Genomic DNA, 16,586 nt, shown 5'->3' on the forward strand with positions numbered 1-16,586 from the left:
TTATGTTGGTTTTATACATATGACCATTCTTATTACTAGTCTCTAAATCCTTTTATCTTCTGTAATACTGTTTTTGAGAGGAGTACATGTGCTACGGCTTCTATTACAGTACTAATTCTTTTATTGACTTGATCACACATTTGTTGGCTCTTCTGCCATCCTACTGCCTAGTTATTTGAGCAGAGGGGCCATTTGGCTGCAGTTTGGTTCAGAGCTACAGAGGAGGTTAACCCACAGCACTTCACAGCAAAGTAGTTCAAGCGCTTCAGCTCAGTGTGTGTCACTTTCTCCTCAGTGTCCCTTAGAGACCGCGTCCCTCTGAAGTGCTCTGCCCCCGAAAGCTCCAAGCAACTGTGACAGCTATGGGTTTGTTAGAGCGCAATGGCCAACGCGGGTGCGACCGCAGCACCCTGCTACCTCAGGGGCTTCTCAGGCCCCTCCTCGCTACAGCCACCGCCTCTTGGCGGCCCCCGGCCGGCCACACCTCGCCCTCCAGCCTCGCCGCCTCCGGGGCTGGCCCGCCGGGGAGAGCCGAGGCCGCCACTGCCTGCCGTGGCCTGCGCGACCCCGCCGCACCGGGGAGCGGCCGCCTGCCTTGCTCCGTCGCTGCAGCGCCCGCCCGGGGCCGGTTCCGAGGTTCGGTTTAATGGCCGGTTCCGAGGATGGTCTAACGGCCAGGGCTGCCTCGGTGGGCGCGAGCCGGGCGGCGGCACGCGCCGTTGCCAGACAGGCCACGTTGCCTTAGCTCCCACCCTTCCCGGGGCCGCGGGACCGGAAGCCCCCGCCGCATGCCCTTTGAACCGGGAAGTCCTTGCGGAGGCCTGGGCGGACCGGGTTTGAATGAAATCCGGCTGATTCACGGCGGCCTGGGCCGAGGCGGCGCGGCACGGGGGGCTCTGCCCGCAGGTGAGGGCCCTGTGGGGCGGCTGCTCGCCTCAAGGTAGGCCGGTGCGGCTATGGGGGCCTCGCTGCGGCCCATGGGGGCCGCCTCTGCCTGGCGGCGGGAGCGGGGCCCGCGGGGAGAGGGCCCGAGAGGCGGTAGGGAGCCGGGCGGTGGGGACGGGAACAGTGCCCTTCCCTCCCCTTCCCGAGAGGGGAGATGGGGCGGCTCTGGTAGCTCTGGGACGGCGTTTTCCCCCCGCGGGCACTGGGCCAGGCGGGGAGCGGGCCGGGCCCCGCGGGGCCGGCGGTACCTGCCCGCCTTTGTGCCGGTTGCGCCCCGAGAAAGTTTGTGCGGTTTCGGGCAGTAGGGGTACCGGGGCAGCGGAGGCGGCCGGGCCCCGGGAGCCCCCCGCCGGAACGGGCCACCCGGCCTCTTTCCCCGCCGGGAGCAGCGGCTGTGCGCGCTCCGGCAGCGGCTGGGCCGCAGCTGCCGGGCCATGTGAGCGCCGGGGGTCGCAGGCCGAGCGCCGGCGTGTTCCACGGCAGCGGGGGCTGCTTCCCGTCAGAGGGACCGCACGGGTGGAAACGCCGCTGGAGTGAAGCGTTGCAAAGACCCCCAGCGGCTCGAGTCGTAGAGGGAGGGGAAGCGACGGCAAAGCGCTGGCTGGGATGCGTGAGGGAGAAGAAATCTTTAACCCGTGTCAGGAAAGAGGAAGCAGAATTAAGTAGAAAAGGAACGGTAATCACAATTAACGGGGCTGTTTCCAGCATGCAGGAGTCTGAAGTATCGTTTTCAGGACGAACTTATGTGATGTAGTCGGGTACTTGTAAACAACTGACAAATCTGTATGTGCGCTGATGTCATCTCTTGAAGTTGTACTTGTTTCCAGTACACTGTAGAAAACCAGAAAAACAAGAATCATCGGGCCAGACTTAAAAAAAGCTTTATGCAAATGTGTTCGGAAGCTGTATGTAGCTGGAAAGATACTAGGCAAGCTGAAAAGTCTGACAGGTTTGTATTAATCTTAATGCTTTCACCCCCTGTGAGTCCAAGGTGTACTGTATGCCTCGGATATAGGGAGTATGCTTGGAAGAAGGTTCTGCTGAGAAGAGCACTGCTTGTGAGCTTGTGTTATGGAAACAAGGGAAAGATCTGTGTTTGTGAAGAAATGCAGAAATTGGCTTGCAAATGAATTGCTTTGGAATGACTTGGTGTGACTTTGAGCAGCTAGGTTTTACCCATAGCAAATTTGTGTTCCATCAGCTGTTCTAATATGCCACATCAGGGATATTAATTTTTATATCTCTGGTTAAGAAAATGAGAAGTTAGAGTACATGTCAAAATTAACATTAGATAATACCAAAATATAAATTGCAAGAAAGTTTACAATCTTGACGGGCATTATGGCACGTATACTGATCATAGCTACAATTATCTCCTGACATCTAGGATGATGGGAAAGGATGGGTAGTTAGGATACCCTCAATAGTAGAAAACAGGTGTGGTGAGTACTTGCTGGAGTTGGTGGTGGGGGATGGTTCCACAACAGTTGTGTGTCTACCCTCCCTTCTGCAGACTTCAGAGAAGCTCGTTACTTTATATATAGCATAACATTAAAATTAACTTTGTGGGTTTTTGTGGTGGTGTGTTTTGTTAATGGATCTTCCCTTACATGTGTTCGGTGTGGATGTACTAAGTAGCTTTAGAGTAGTCTGCCTGGGTCTGGGTTACTTCAGTAACTCCAGCTCTGCAATGAATGCAGTAGAATTAGGTTTGCTGTGCTTCTGGAAATCAGAAAGCAGAGTCCGAGAAGGTAACCTGCCTACCTTCTAGTCCAGCTCAGGTCTATTGAGATTCAGGTCCACACAGTCCAGAAGCGTCAGGTTTACAGAGCTGAGCGCGTTAGAGAAGGAAAGTAGTCACATAGCTCTGGATTTGCACTACTGAGACTGCATTCGCTCATGGCACAGTTAATCTTTAGCTTTAATGAACAAGACTACTGAGAGTTGATGGTAATTTTTTTCTCTTTCATACAAAATATGTAAGAAGATAGGCTTCCCCCCCACCCCATTGTCACATGGGAAGTCTCTGTTCTGGTTCAAGTTTCCCTCACTCACCTGCAGTGAGGTTTTGTTCTTTTCCTGTTGAAATAATCTCTACAATATGCAATTCCTCAAGTGTCACAAGTGGAGGCCCCCAGGGATCAATATTGGGCCCAATGTTATTCAATATCTTTATAAGTGATCTGGATAACGGCATGAAATGTAGCCTGATGAAGTTTGCTGATGACACGAAGATGACACCAGATTGGACACCAGAGGAAGATTTTTCACACTGAGGACAGTCAACCATTGCAATAATCTCCCCAGGGAAGTGGTTGACTCAGCCACGTTGGACACCTTTAAGAGTCATCTGGGCCATCTTGTCTAGACTGTGCTCTTCCCAGAAAGGTTGGACTAGATGATCCCTGAGGTCCCTTCCAACCTGTGATTCTGTGAAGTAATTTACCTTAATAGCCATTTATCATCCCTAGTGAATTTAAAATTGTTATAGTTTCAGCAAAAACCTTAAACCATTCTTTTAGTTGCTGTTAATAAAACTGTTAATCTATCTGCTATGTGGAATTCTCAACAGGAGGCCTGGAAGTGCTTATACAAAGCTTAGTACATAGTCTCAGGTGGAGAAACTGAGTTCGCAAAGATGAGATGATTTGCATGAAGTCACTCAGGGTACAAATTGTGAAGTGTGGAGTAAATTGCTGTCACCTGAGTCTAGCATGATACTCTTGCCATTAATATGGCAGTTTAGTAGCCTGCGTTTTCTCTTCCATGTATGTTGAAGCTAATTTTGATATTTTTTTTTTTACTAACTCAAAAGTTGTCAGCCCAGGAGAACCCTCTTTCGTTGAGGGATTGCATCATGGAGTGTTAATGCTAGATAAAAATAGTGCACTGTAGTGTGAAACTCATGTGTCTCATGCAAAGAGATACAGTAATTTAAGATTGAGTTTGAAGTTGATTTCAAAATACTTGTTGAAACATGCCAAGTACAAGCACAGTGGCTATCGGTTTATACCTATACGTATATATGTTTGTGCCTAATGCATTTATATAATTTCATCCCTCTGTATTGCCTAAGGAAAAACGTCGTCGTTGTTAGAAGTCAGCATTTAAGTGACTTGAAAGTAGTAACCAACAACTGAATGGTGAACCAGAGCTCTCCAAATGGACAAGTCTTGCCAGTAGTATAGTGAACAAATGTTAGATGTGGTTTTTCAAAAAACTTCTGTTTTCAGGTCAGTTTTGAGATGCTGTGTGTGTACTTCCACTGCATTATTAATAACCACAGACATTTTGCCTTTTGAGGCCAGGACAGTTAAAGGAAAAAAAACCTAAAACCTATCATATGACTGAGGGTTTTTTAGCAGAGGTGTTTCAATCATGGACGTACACAAGCAGAGAAGCTACTTAACTTTTTTAAAAGCCATCAGTGACCACACTGATCTCAATGACGAGTACATGTCATCCAAATCCTGCAGTGCACCAAAATGCAAGTTTATTATGATTATAACCGGCTTTCTGCAATTTTCTGTTATAGAACTATTTGATACATGTACTTACTTGAAAGTTTCACTTTAAACAGAGACTGTTAACTCTTCCTTGCAGACAGAAGGAAATATTATCGAAATAACTTTTGCTGACTTTTGGAAGGAAAAGAGGTGTGATTTACTGTAAACTGTTTGTTTACTTTTTTGTGGTTTTATATATATATGTAAGTATATATGTGCCTGTATATAGGGAAAAAACCAACAGGTAGGTGTGTAATCAAAACTAGCGTTTTGCACTTTGCAGCAGAGAGGGGAAAAATTCTCAGCTATAGGTTACCGTGTTGTGTGTCTCCACCAGGGAACTGACCAGACTCAGAGATCAGTTTCTTTAATGTCCTTGTAGGAAATGGGGAAGGGAATGCAAGACCCCTGGGTGGCCACCTGGCTAAAAGTGAATTGGGTTGTAACTCTGAAGCCCGTATGTGAACTTGTTGCAGTTCTGTTGCAGCCTGTGCGAACACAACTGCTGGCTGTTGTGGTCCTGTCTCATCAGATCTCTCCCAGATCATTTCCTTTGACTTGTTAGTGGAATTCCACCCCAGTCTGTCAGCACTGAGAAACTCTGACTTGTTCTTTCTTCTCCAAGTGTCTGTGAAGATTAAGACATCTTCCTTTGCTCTTGTACTTCTTTGAGATAAGGTTCAGAATGGTCTCTATTACTTAAAAACAAACGAAAAAGCAAAAAAACCCAAATACAACCCCAAACAAACCCAAACCAAAGCAACCCCAAACCCCAGAGACATTCTTTAGGCAGCTTTAGCTTAAAGAATGATTTGACATAAATATCTTCTGGAGTCTGGATTAGCATTAGAAACAATCACCTCTTCCAAATCCTCTTTTTCTGTTATGTCAGGAGAGCTGTTTCTGGGATGGAGTGTGAATCTCAGAGAAGTGAACAGGGTTAAAACCAACATTTTTGTTAGCCTATCAGTTCACTGCAGGGCTGCACAAATGGCTGTCCTGGCAGTACTGAGAAAGCAGCATCAAGTTGGTAAGCAGCCCCAGCAGCTTCCCTACTGCTCCTTATGTTAACATTGACATTGAAACAAAAGTCTATCAAATCACAGCCACAGATCCGTTTTAAAACACTGCACTACAAATGTTTGAGTGGATGTAATTAGTGGGCAGTGTTCTCTGGGAGGAAAATAACATGACTTTTAACTCCTAAACTGAATGTGAAGCAGCCTTTCTCAACCTGAGTTCAGGCAAATTAGGCCTCTGACTTTCCCAGTCACACCAACTGCTTTTGCAGAAATAAACAAGAAAACTCTGTACCTGCAAACTGCTCTTTACCTTTGTGCTTACGTCACCTTAGCTACGGCGAAATCTTCTAAAATACTAATAAAGGCCACAGATGGAGTTTCTAACAGCTTTTGAAATTATTTGTGACCTTTAAATTGTTTAAGCAGGTTATTGAAGTACTTTACTCTTCAATGTAGTTTTGAGACTCTTGGAAACTTCTTTCAGTGTTGTGGATACATGGCCAAGTTATTCTTCAGTGGTGCTTTGTCCTTTTCAGGTCATCAGTGTAACATTTCTTTTTACATGTGCTACTGTTTCTAAATTTTACTGTTTTTCTGCCCTTCCCTTCCTTCTATTCCCTCCAATAGGAGAGAGATCTACTGGCATCATCTTTATAGTCAAAAAGTGGGAGCTGCTGCTGAGTTTGTTCTGTGATCACCTTTTGCTGAACACCAGGTTAGAAATATAAATAAAGATGCATATGCTAAAGTTATTTTAATTAAGGTCTAATAATTTTGCTCAAGCTGTTTTACAAAAGCATTATTTCATAAATGGAATTTATGGCTGAAATAATATTTGGGCATGGTGGATTAACAAAAATTTAAAATGGTTTTGATTTGGATTGCCAGTCTAAATTCTTCAGTTGTTTATACAGAGTAAACACATATGCTTAGGTCTAAATATACTATAACCTGCTAAAACATCTTCAGTTACAAATAAGAAAGTAAAGTGTTAGTTGCCAAAACTCTAACCAGAGTCAAGCCATAGAGGTAGTGAAATGAGGTGCGGTGCATCTAGAACTGGTCTGTGGAGATTTTCTCTGTGCTACCGTCGTGAGAACCTGAACATCTTCAGTTCAGTGTCTAGTTTGTGATAGGTGGGAAATGTTACATCGCTCCAGTTCTCTAAGACAATGAGATTTTGTCGTTCCAAAACCTGGAAAGGTATGCTGGTAAATAATCAGTTTGTGTAACTAATTGGTGTAATCCAACTTTAATATAGAAAAATATACTTCTATAAATGATGTACTATTCTGTTGGGTTAGAAACTGGAATAAATCATGTAAATAAAACATTAATGCACTAGAAATCACTTTAGCAAGTGAAAAGCAATAGTTAAGTGTAAATAGGTTTAAGATTTATTATTCAATATTATTTCTTAAATGTGCATAGGTAATACACCTCGTCAGCTTATGGAAGTTGCTGTAGTTGTAGGAAAGACCAATTTTATGGTTACCAGTTGTAGACACTAAGAGTTTCTTAAAATAAGTGCATACCCATGATTGATTAAAATAATAATTTTAGTAGTTTAAATCTACTTCTCAGCTACGCTTCAGACCTCATTAGTGTCATGAAAGATGAATCATTGTGGGTTTCAATGGAGGAGTATCTACCACAGAGGGGTAAAATGAAATGTAGTTGGCATTAATTTGTACCCGTGACTGTTTTACTGAAGCTGTTTACCATGTGCTTACATAATAGCTTTAAACAGCAACTTAACCTTTCCATGGAAATCCTACAACTTAATTTGGAATTTATTGTAGTTCAGGATAGAAAAGTATGTATATTTTGTGTGCAGCTTTTCCCTGTAATAAAGAATCTTGGCTTCAATGACTGTATGAAAAGAAAAGCATAACTGTTGACCATTTAATAAACTCCTTTTTAATTCATATAGTGCTAAGGTAGCTTTAAGAAAGTACTCATTGTTAGTTTCAGCTACAGGTGTTGGGTTTGCATGTTCTAAAAAATTAAGGGAGTGAATCAAATGAAGCTAATAGCTTCTACTGCATTAAACTAGGAAAGTGAAATTGGCGAACAGAGCAAGTGTTATTGATCTATGTGTCTTAGATATTGTTTGAAATGGGTGCAATTCCACACATGATCAAAGTAGGAGTTATAGTCTTGTCTAGTGATAGGTTCAAATGCTGCCTCTTTGTGTGTTAATAAGAAACTTAAAATTTTTTTTTTTAAATTAAAGCCTGTTGCTATCTAGCCAGTAAAAATATTACCAAATTTCAGAAGGAATGATGAGATGAAATTAATCTTCAGTGTACTTTTTTTAATATACCAAGTAAGCTGTTTTTCATAAGTTCCAAGTTCTTTTGCATAATTAATTTTAAAGCAAGGTTCTTGAATTAGTATTGTTAATGCAGTCTGAAATTATGTAATTCTCGTATGTGTAATGTAACATCCATTTGGAGGATAAATGTATTTTTGGAAATATCATTACTTGCTGTTCTCAATTGCTCTTATATCACCTGAACAGGCTTTGTTGTGTTGTATTAAAAACTGTGCAATTAAGATCATAGTTTCTGATGCTTTACTTGGTATCTTCTATTTCACAAACAAAATAAACCAATAAAATTTACTAATTTCCATAAGCCTTGGAAATGGCTTGATTTGCTGAAAGCAGCTGTTTGAAAAGTAACATCCAGTAGGTTTTGATTATTTTATCACTGAGTTTTACTGTATAAAGCTAAGGAGCTGAAAAAGCCCAAGTAAAGAAGATAAAGGTCTGTTACAGCTGGGCCAGAACCGTTACTTAGATATCCACAAGTAAATAGTAAATTGCTTTTCAACACTAGAAAGTTAATAAACTGCAGAGAAATAAATATCTGTATGATTTTTTTAGATGGGCACCTTGGATCTTATTCCTGGAGATTGCTCCTTTGGAAGTTGCAAGATAGAAAAGTTAGAGTTTTGGGGTTTTTTTTTTTTGGTTGGTTTTGGTTTTTCTTTGTTGTTTTTTTTTTTAATGAGTTAGTTGCAGTTATCAGAATAATCTTGTTCTAAAGCAATGGCACATACAACACTGGAAATGTATTAAATGACTACTATCACTAGTGTTCTAACTATATATACATTAAGTGTTTACAGTATTTCTTTTAGTATAATGAGTTCATTAAAAAAAAGCTTTTGATGCTAATTCGGAGATCCATAATCTACTCAGTGTCTTTCACGTGTAGTTTTGATAACTGACAAGCTGTAAGTTAATTAGTGCAGAACTTACTAATGAGGATGCTAAAATCCTTACATTCACATTTTTATTGATACTTTCTGAACAAATTGGAGTAAACTTGATTGTATATCTAACAAGTTTTAGACGCTTCCTGGATGTAGGTGTTGTTCTTAAGCAACGAAAATCCCCCAATTAATTGAATGAAAGGAAAGTTTTGAAAAGTTTGACAAGGATGCTTGTGTTCAGAAATGGGGATAACCCAAAACCAAAGCAATAAAACAAGGTCTGTTAATTAGCATGGAAGACAGCTTCTTGAATTAATATGTGGTGTTAATTAACAGGAAGTCTGATGTTGTGTTGTAATTACCACCAATATTTTTGACATACTGAGTGACTGAAGGTGAATTATATAGATAGCAATTTAGTAAACACTTCAGAGCTTGGGAACATTTTTCCTTTGTTTCTGTTTTTCTAGAAATATGGATAGACTTCTGCGACTTGGAGGAGGTATGCCTGGGCTGGGACAGGTTAGTATATAGCTTGTCAATACCTTCTTTTTAATATTAATTCTGGAATATTTCTTTTATTATATTTGAACTATGGGGTTTTTGATGCTGTTTTCATAGTAATAATCTCTGACTCTAGAGATGCTATGTAAGTGTTTGCAAATCATTGTTACAGTCTGACTGGTATTTTTTGTCAGTATGAACTCTTGGGTTGGCATTGAGTTTACAGAATGTTTATAAACCTTTAATTTGGTGTCTGAATGTTTTAAAGTTTGGATTGAAAAGCATTGGAAACAGAGAATAAAATTTAAAAAATTAATTTCCAATAATACAGATTTCCAGAACATGAAGGTTGTTCTAAATGGCTGAGCATACCCACTTGCTCCTTCATAAGTGATATGTTTCAGTCCTTGGATCATATTGTGATGGGCATTATAAGATACTGAAGTGTATGTAAATCTCGGGAGATAATTTGAGTTGAATTTGTTGCTTGCAGGTAGTTGTAGCTGCCTATATATGTGTTTTATAGTGTCTTCTCTTGCTTACTATTGTCCTCACTTCTGTAACTCTACTCACAGCAAAAAGGCTTCCCTGGCAGCTGTCCTGTTCCAGTGGGAGACCTACACACATTGTATGGCTTCTCCTACCACTAGAGCAAGTCTTAGTGCTTTTTTCCTCGGCCAACTGGTGTTGCCAGGAGCCTTCAGAAATAAAACCAAGCCGATCTTACTACATTGTGCTGACAACTGTGGATACAGGGGGAAAAACAACAACAACCTAGGAACTCCTTTGTCTGAGGCTTGTAGGAAGAATTATTTCCTTAAGGAGAGGGCTCCAGTGTAATTTTCATTGCAGTTTTGGCTGTCCGCAGTAGCTGGCCTTTCTTTGCTTTCCGTATCTGCCTCTGGGGCTCTGTTCTAAATTGAGAATCCAGACTCTTGTTCTGGAGGAATCAGTTCTGTTTGTTTTAGGCTTCATGATGTGTGTGAGAGTTTCCTTCTGGGATGATTGAAACTGTTGAACCCACAGCTTCTTTTGGTTGTGTGTAGTGTGCTTGTGTCCAGTACAACTAGGAAAGGAGTGATTTAATACTGAAGCATTTGGTGAAATATTCTAAGCTGATTTACAGCCTCTAGGTGTTTTGCCAAATAAGCTGTAACTTTTGGTGCATAATTTTTTTCCTTTTTATAGCTAAAATTCTATTCACGCTCTCTTAGTGAATCTTCAAGCAGCCCTCAGTTATTTTTAGTTTCACTTTCTTAAACAGTTATTTCTCTTGTTCCTCTGAGCTGCCAGCCTGCTTCATGACTCTTCATTTTTTTAACATCTGCGCAGTCTAATCACTCAAGCTTTCACTTCTTAGTCCTCTCTGAACTTGACGCATATCAAAGCTGTTTTTCAAATTTACAGTTAACTCTCTGCTGCTTTCTGAATTTCTCAGCTTTAACTTAAAGCTTGCTAGAAAATTGTGGCAGACAATAGAACATAACATTCAGAAGAAGCTCGCTGAACTCCTCTGGCAGCTTTGGCCTGCAAAGCAGCTCTGTTCGTTTAAATATGGAATTGTCTCTTAAATGAATTGATGAGTATGTGTTGGATTAAAAAAAAAAACAAACCAGAAACCTGAATTGCTCTTTATGCAAGTTGCTGCTTGCAGTAGATATCTTGACTACTTTTGTAGTCTTTTGGTTTATTGAATCAGCAGGAAGGCTTTTCAAAAATAACAAATTTCTGTCCTTAAAATACAGTATTTCAGTAAACCTTCAAAGATCGCATCTGTTCTGACTATTGATTGATAATTGAGATTGAGAGGTAATCCAAAGTGAATCAGATGGCTTTGAGGTGGAAGAGAGGTGTCACGTATTTCCTGGGCATACTTTGTCCTATAACAAAGGAAACAAAGTTATTACTATCCGTTTGCACTAGAGTGTTTAAAACAAACTCTACAAAGCTTTTTGTTTTTCTTGTTGCTGTCACAGTTGTTCTGTCTTTGGAGTTTTGCTTTTAAGGTTGAATGTAGCAAAAACATCTATTGAGTGAATCATTCTTGCTAACATAAGAATCATCTGTGTGTATAGTCTTGTAGAAAAAGAAGCATTTTCAAAGTAATTTTATAACACAATTTGGTTTATTTTCCTTGTGGCTAGGGGTTTGCTTAACAAGAGGACTGCATCATATAAGGTCTGCTAACAGTTTGATTTGCTTTGTAATTAATGTTCAAGTAACAGCAAGTGCTTGGTCAGCACAGTTCCTATTCGATCTCTGCCAAAAAATTCTTTCTCATTGACTTGCCTTGGATTCTTCAACAACAGTTACTCTTCTCTTCCCCCTTGGTAAACCTCTTCTGGTTATTGTCTTGTTTGGGTTTTTTGTTTCTTTTTCTTAATTTCCAAACTCAAATATGTTGTGCTGTTTGGATTCACATTTTTGCAACTGTCTTTCAAGTTTTTTGGTGTCTTGTATTCCACTTGAAAATGGCTTTCACTGAATTCACAGTTCTTTTTTCTTACTACTTGCTCCTTCAGCATGCTATCAAGTGGATGGTTGGCCTTCAGTGTTGAATTGTCCAGAGGAGGTCAGTGCTAAATTCCATTGACCCAAAGCCTGTCTTCATGTGGCTAATAAACAAATCTTTAAGGAAGTGATCTTAAAGTGGTATTTCGACATTAAACTTTCCCTCCAGTGGCTTGTGGCTTAGAAATTTTGAGCCATTTCCTCTCTTTTAATCTTAGATGGACAAAGGACTGTCTTCATGGGGCAGCAGTTGGACAAGAGAGGAGGGAAGACAATCTGATAGCTTTTGCCATCACATAAGCCATCCACAGTATTTTCTGGCACTGAACTTGGTCACTAACTTTGTGTTCCTTGTTTGGGAAGGTACCTGTGTTTAGTTTTGAACTTGATGCCATAAATAAGACCTTTGCAACACTGCTTCATGCAGAATTGTCTTAAATGGCTGTTATTGTAGGCATTTGAATTCCTGCTCTCGTAATATGTGCATAAGAAGAGTGAGTGGTTGAAGCTTTTTTTAAAAAGATATGGGGCAACAGTTGAAGTTTGAAAGTGTTGTCCCAGACAAAATGCTTATTACTTTGATTTCCCTTCTGTACTTCATGGGAGTTCAGATTTTGGCAACATCCTTGTCTTCTTCCTTTTGTGTGGTCTCTTCTCTTCTTCCTCCTGCCCCCTGTCATGTTGGTTTTTTTTAGTTATTAACCTCTCTTTCCTGGTTTATTCTTTTCTGTCTCTCCCTGTTCATCCCCCTGGAATACTGCCTATCACAGAATTTCACTAGTGATTGAATACTTTGCTTTGCATTGTACATTTGCTGCAGACAAATTAACAGGCTTTGTGGGGTACGTAAAAGCATTCTACTTATGTAGCAGGCAGGAATTGGGAGCAACACTCCTCTTCATTTTGTACGCTGAACTATTCTTTGCTAGTGAAATCAGTTCCACATATGCCTCTATTAGGCAGTCCTACTGGATACAGTTTAAGAGTGTGAGCATATTGAAGTGCATTTTCAGCAGACCTCTTTCCCCAACACTTTCAGAACAGTAATCCAAGCTATACAAGTTCTTGTCCATGCTATCACATCCAGATGTTATAGAAAGTGGTGAAATAATTAATGACACTTTTTAAAAATGCTGTTTAAATAATTTTTCATTAATTGATGGATTTTTTGAAAAGAATTAATTTACATTGTTCTGTTGGTGCAGACAACTGTTCTAGTGCAACAAATGGAAAATTAAACTGATCCTGTATTTCTGAATTAGCATATTTGATAACAGAGGGGAAGGGAAAAAATCCAAATGGGAAGGTAGGAAGAGGCAGAGGAGTGACCTGTGCCTTATAAAGAGTGTTTACACCTTGACTTGGAATATAGAAAATAGAAGTACAGATAGCTATTTTATTTGAATAATGGACTTGCCAATTAGCCATCAAGTGCTTCCATCTGTGAAATAGTTGATCAGATGGGTTAGCTGGGATGTTTCCAGATTAGGGCATTGTAAATGGCACTTGAAAACTGTCACTTTGATTATGAGGTTTCAAGCATTGCACTGCTTGACGCTGTGGAACCTTTTTCCCTCATATTATCATGGGTTTTTAGAACATGCTGATCCCATTTAGTGAATCTATGGCACCGTGGGAACTTGGGAGACCTGCCACTGATCTAAAGTTCTGTTTCATCTGCTGATATAGACAGGATGGTTATTAGAAAAGAGCACTACTGGCTCAATATTCTGCCGGGCTTCAGAATAAGAATTGGTGATCTGGCAGGCAAAGGAGGGTCAGGCTCAGTGTAGATAACTTCTAATTAACAATTTAAATGCAAGTTTCCTTGAGTTACTTCATTAAGCTGATGTCTCTTGATCTAAGTGACTGTTCTATCTGGCTAATCTGCATCCTAAGATTCCCTATGTTAAAACGGAAAACAAACAAACAAAAAACCTCAAAACCAAACCAAACACCCCACCCCACCCCCCCCACCCCCAAAATCGTGAATCCCAAAAACCTTATCAGAGAAAAACCCCAACACCGTAACATCTTATTGAAAATTGTTTTGGTTAATTGATTCTTGAAACAGGTTGGCTTTTTATTTGAAGGGTGCAAATGCGTTGTCTTTAATGAAGTGCTTTTTCCTTTAGAAAGCTGTAGAGTGTTTTGGTATCTCGGTATCTGTTGCACCTGCATCACTTTTTTTCTTCATGTGTCTCCTGGGTGTATAAGCTTTATGTGGTTTGAATTGTGGTGATACACTATTGTCTGCTTCTCGCATGTATTTGAAGCTTCAGATACTCCTTTTGAGAATACTCTGCCAGGGAGTAAATCTGAATTATAGCTCTTTAAAACTGTGCATCACTTCTGTTCCGTTCCTTCTGAGACGTTTTCCAGCAAAGTTCTCAGGTACTAAGAATGTTAGTGTTTCTAGAATTGCAATATACCTCCCAATAGATGAGATGGTGTACAATTTGGGCAGGTTATTCCTGTTTTACCTTTTTTCTCCCAGAAGCTATCAACCCATTTAAAGAGTAGAAGAATTTTCTCAGTGACAAACATTTTTCATCCATTAAAAACATCCAACATCAGCTACCATAAAAAGTTCAGAAGACTTAATCAACTGCCTATGTTATCTCCTGTGAAAAATCTCGGTGTCAGTTTATATATCCAAAATACATTATTTTGGTTTAAGGAGAAAAAAACCACCTTATAGACAGTAAACTGTGCTGGTTTTACTTTCATTGCCTGGGATGAGTATTTTACTGCATTGGTTAATGTTTTGATACAGGACTGTTCAACTGAAAGTTTCATATCAAATTTAGGGTACTGATGTGGCCTTGGTCTGCTTACACCAGAGATGGTGATAGCTCCATGGGTAGTGTAGGCTTACTTGGAAGTTGTTGGGTATTGTTAAAGGCTGGGTATAGTTTTCCTACATTTGAAACATAGTTGAGTGATTGTAACGTGATTTATATCCAAAAGTGCTCATGGGAGAGGGAGAGAGAGACGTGAGATGTGGTAGAATTGGTTTAGGAACAATCCTATGATTGTACCTACAGCACAGTGCATACTTTGTTTTATAAAAGCTGTCTTAAAGTCTGATGGGCTGTACTACAGTCATACCTTACATATTAATCACAAACAAACATAAAACTAAAAATAACAAAGCTAGTGGGTTGTGCCTGAGCTTTATCAGTTTCCTCTGATCTACTATTTTCCTATAAACTCTGGAGACCATTTTTAGCTGCCTCCTCTTCTGGAGACCATTTTTAGCTGCCTTCTCTTGGCCTCAGATCTTAAACTTCCTTATGTCTAATAATTAGGCAATTAGCTTCTCTCTCCTCAATTTAATTGCCAGTGTAGTCCAGTCGACTTTCCTCAGAAGAAACAAAGGAGTTTGGACAAGGAAATTAATGTAGCCATAATAGGAAAGAACTGGGGAAAAGGCTAAACAAGAGCAGACATCTTTGCCATTTGCATTACACGTGTTCACTTCTAATGTTCCTTTCTGTAAGCAGAAAGCAGACCCCTTAGAGTGATCAATTGAATTTTTCTCTTAGAATTTTTTTTCTTTTCTGAAATCCCATGCTATTGAGTATTAAGTTGCACTGCTACTATGCAGCACCTTTGAACAACGGCTTCTGTTTTCTTCCTGTGGTGCAGAAAAATCCTCTTCAGTTTTTACTGGAAGTTTGAAGTGGTGTTCTTGTATAATAGTGGTGTGGGTTCTTTTTAAGTGTTACAGACAGCTAACCTTCCTACATAATGCCACTGAGTCTCTCAGTTCACCTGCTTGTGTCCAGAGGACCAGCTCTTCACAACAGAGAGTGCGTAGGCATATAGAACCCAGTGTGTTCTTTTACGTGTTGAGTAAATCCCTTTTAACTGCTCTGCTGCACAAAGTATTCTTTAGGGTGACCTCAGCACCCACTGAGGGCTACCTTGCCTTCTTGGCAGAACTGTGTCTAGAATAAGGCAATTAAAAGTCTGCATTAGAGTAAGATTTCTGGAGGCAGACAAGATCTACAAATGCTGACTTGTAATCTGCTTTCTAAATCCTTCTGTAATGGTGATAGGAATAGGTAAGAGGTTAGTCTGGTTTTATTCTGCAGTGAAACTGACCTTTGTATTTTCTGGATTTTCTTTTTTCCCCAGTAGCTTGAGGTTGTGAAGAATAGTAGTTCTTTTCAAAAACATGTACAACGTTACTGAGGATTTGTTTTGTGTCCCTGATCTTATGGCTTTTTTCTAACCACAAGTGTCATAGAATCATAGAATAGTTTGGGTTGGAAGGGACCTTTAAAGGTCATCTACTCCAAGTTGTCCTTATGCTTGATTTAAAGGAATATTAACTGCAGTGGTGCAGCATACCTTCCCTTGCTTTTTTGTGTGTCTCAATTGATTAGTAGGTTGCATGGGGTAAAGAGAGAGGAAATGCTAGAACCAGGAAAGGTGACACTTAAGTGACCATTTAATGTAACAGTTGTGTTGGAAACACTGCAGAAAGTCTGACTATTGCAAATTATATCAAGGTAATAAATATTTATCACCTTGGCTAAGCATATTAGAAATATTTATTACCCAATGTTAACATGTATTAATAGTTATTTACCTAAATATTTATTTATAATAAAAATTAGACTAGGTAGAGTGACTTTCTATGAAGTACATTGTAGTAAAATTAAGCTTATCTGACCTCAAAGTATATTCAGCTAGCATAATTTGATGCCATATCTTGGTAAATATGTTTTTTTTCTTGGCAAGCTTTAAGCCTTAGTCTTTGAGAATATTTTCAGTGGTAATACTGGAAAACAGGAGTGCTGTTTTTTTGTAAAACGCCAGTTACATTTTGGCAATTAGATGAGCAAAACATTACATTCTACAGGAA

At 40.1% G+C, this 16,586-nt stretch overlaps 1 protein-coding gene across 3 annotated transcripts in view; it reads left to right on the top strand.

The window, feature by feature from the left end:
- Nucleotides 1-765: 765 nt before the first annotated feature.
- PSMD14 (proteasome 26S subunit, non-ATPase 14) overlaps nt 766-16,586 on the top strand; it is a 48,315-nt gene continuing 32,494 nt past the window's right edge. The window contains exons 1-5 of one of the 3 annotated variants that reach the window (XM_075093302.1): nt 834-906; nt 1,773-1,894; nt 4,549-4,601; nt 6,101-6,188; nt 9,166-9,217. In XM_075093302.1, the coding sequence (XP_074949403.1) occupies nt 9,170-9,217 (48 nt within the window). In that variant the 5' untranslated portion in view covers nt 834-906; nt 1,773-1,894; nt 4,549-4,601; nt 6,101-6,188; nt 9,166-9,169. Of the gene's footprint in view, nt 907-1,772; nt 1,895-4,548; nt 4,602-6,100; nt 6,189-9,165; nt 9,218-16,586 lie in introns of all 3 variants that reach the window. The other 2 variants (XM_075093301.1, XM_075093299.1) reach the window with 2 other exon arrangements.

This window comes from Phalacrocorax aristotelis, chromosome 5, assembly GCF_949628215.1.
Source record: "Phalacrocorax aristotelis chromosome 5, bGulAri2.1, whole genome shotgun sequence".
Lineage (NCBI taxonomy): Eukaryota > Metazoa > Chordata > Aves > Suliformes > Phalacrocoracidae > Phalacrocorax > Phalacrocorax aristotelis.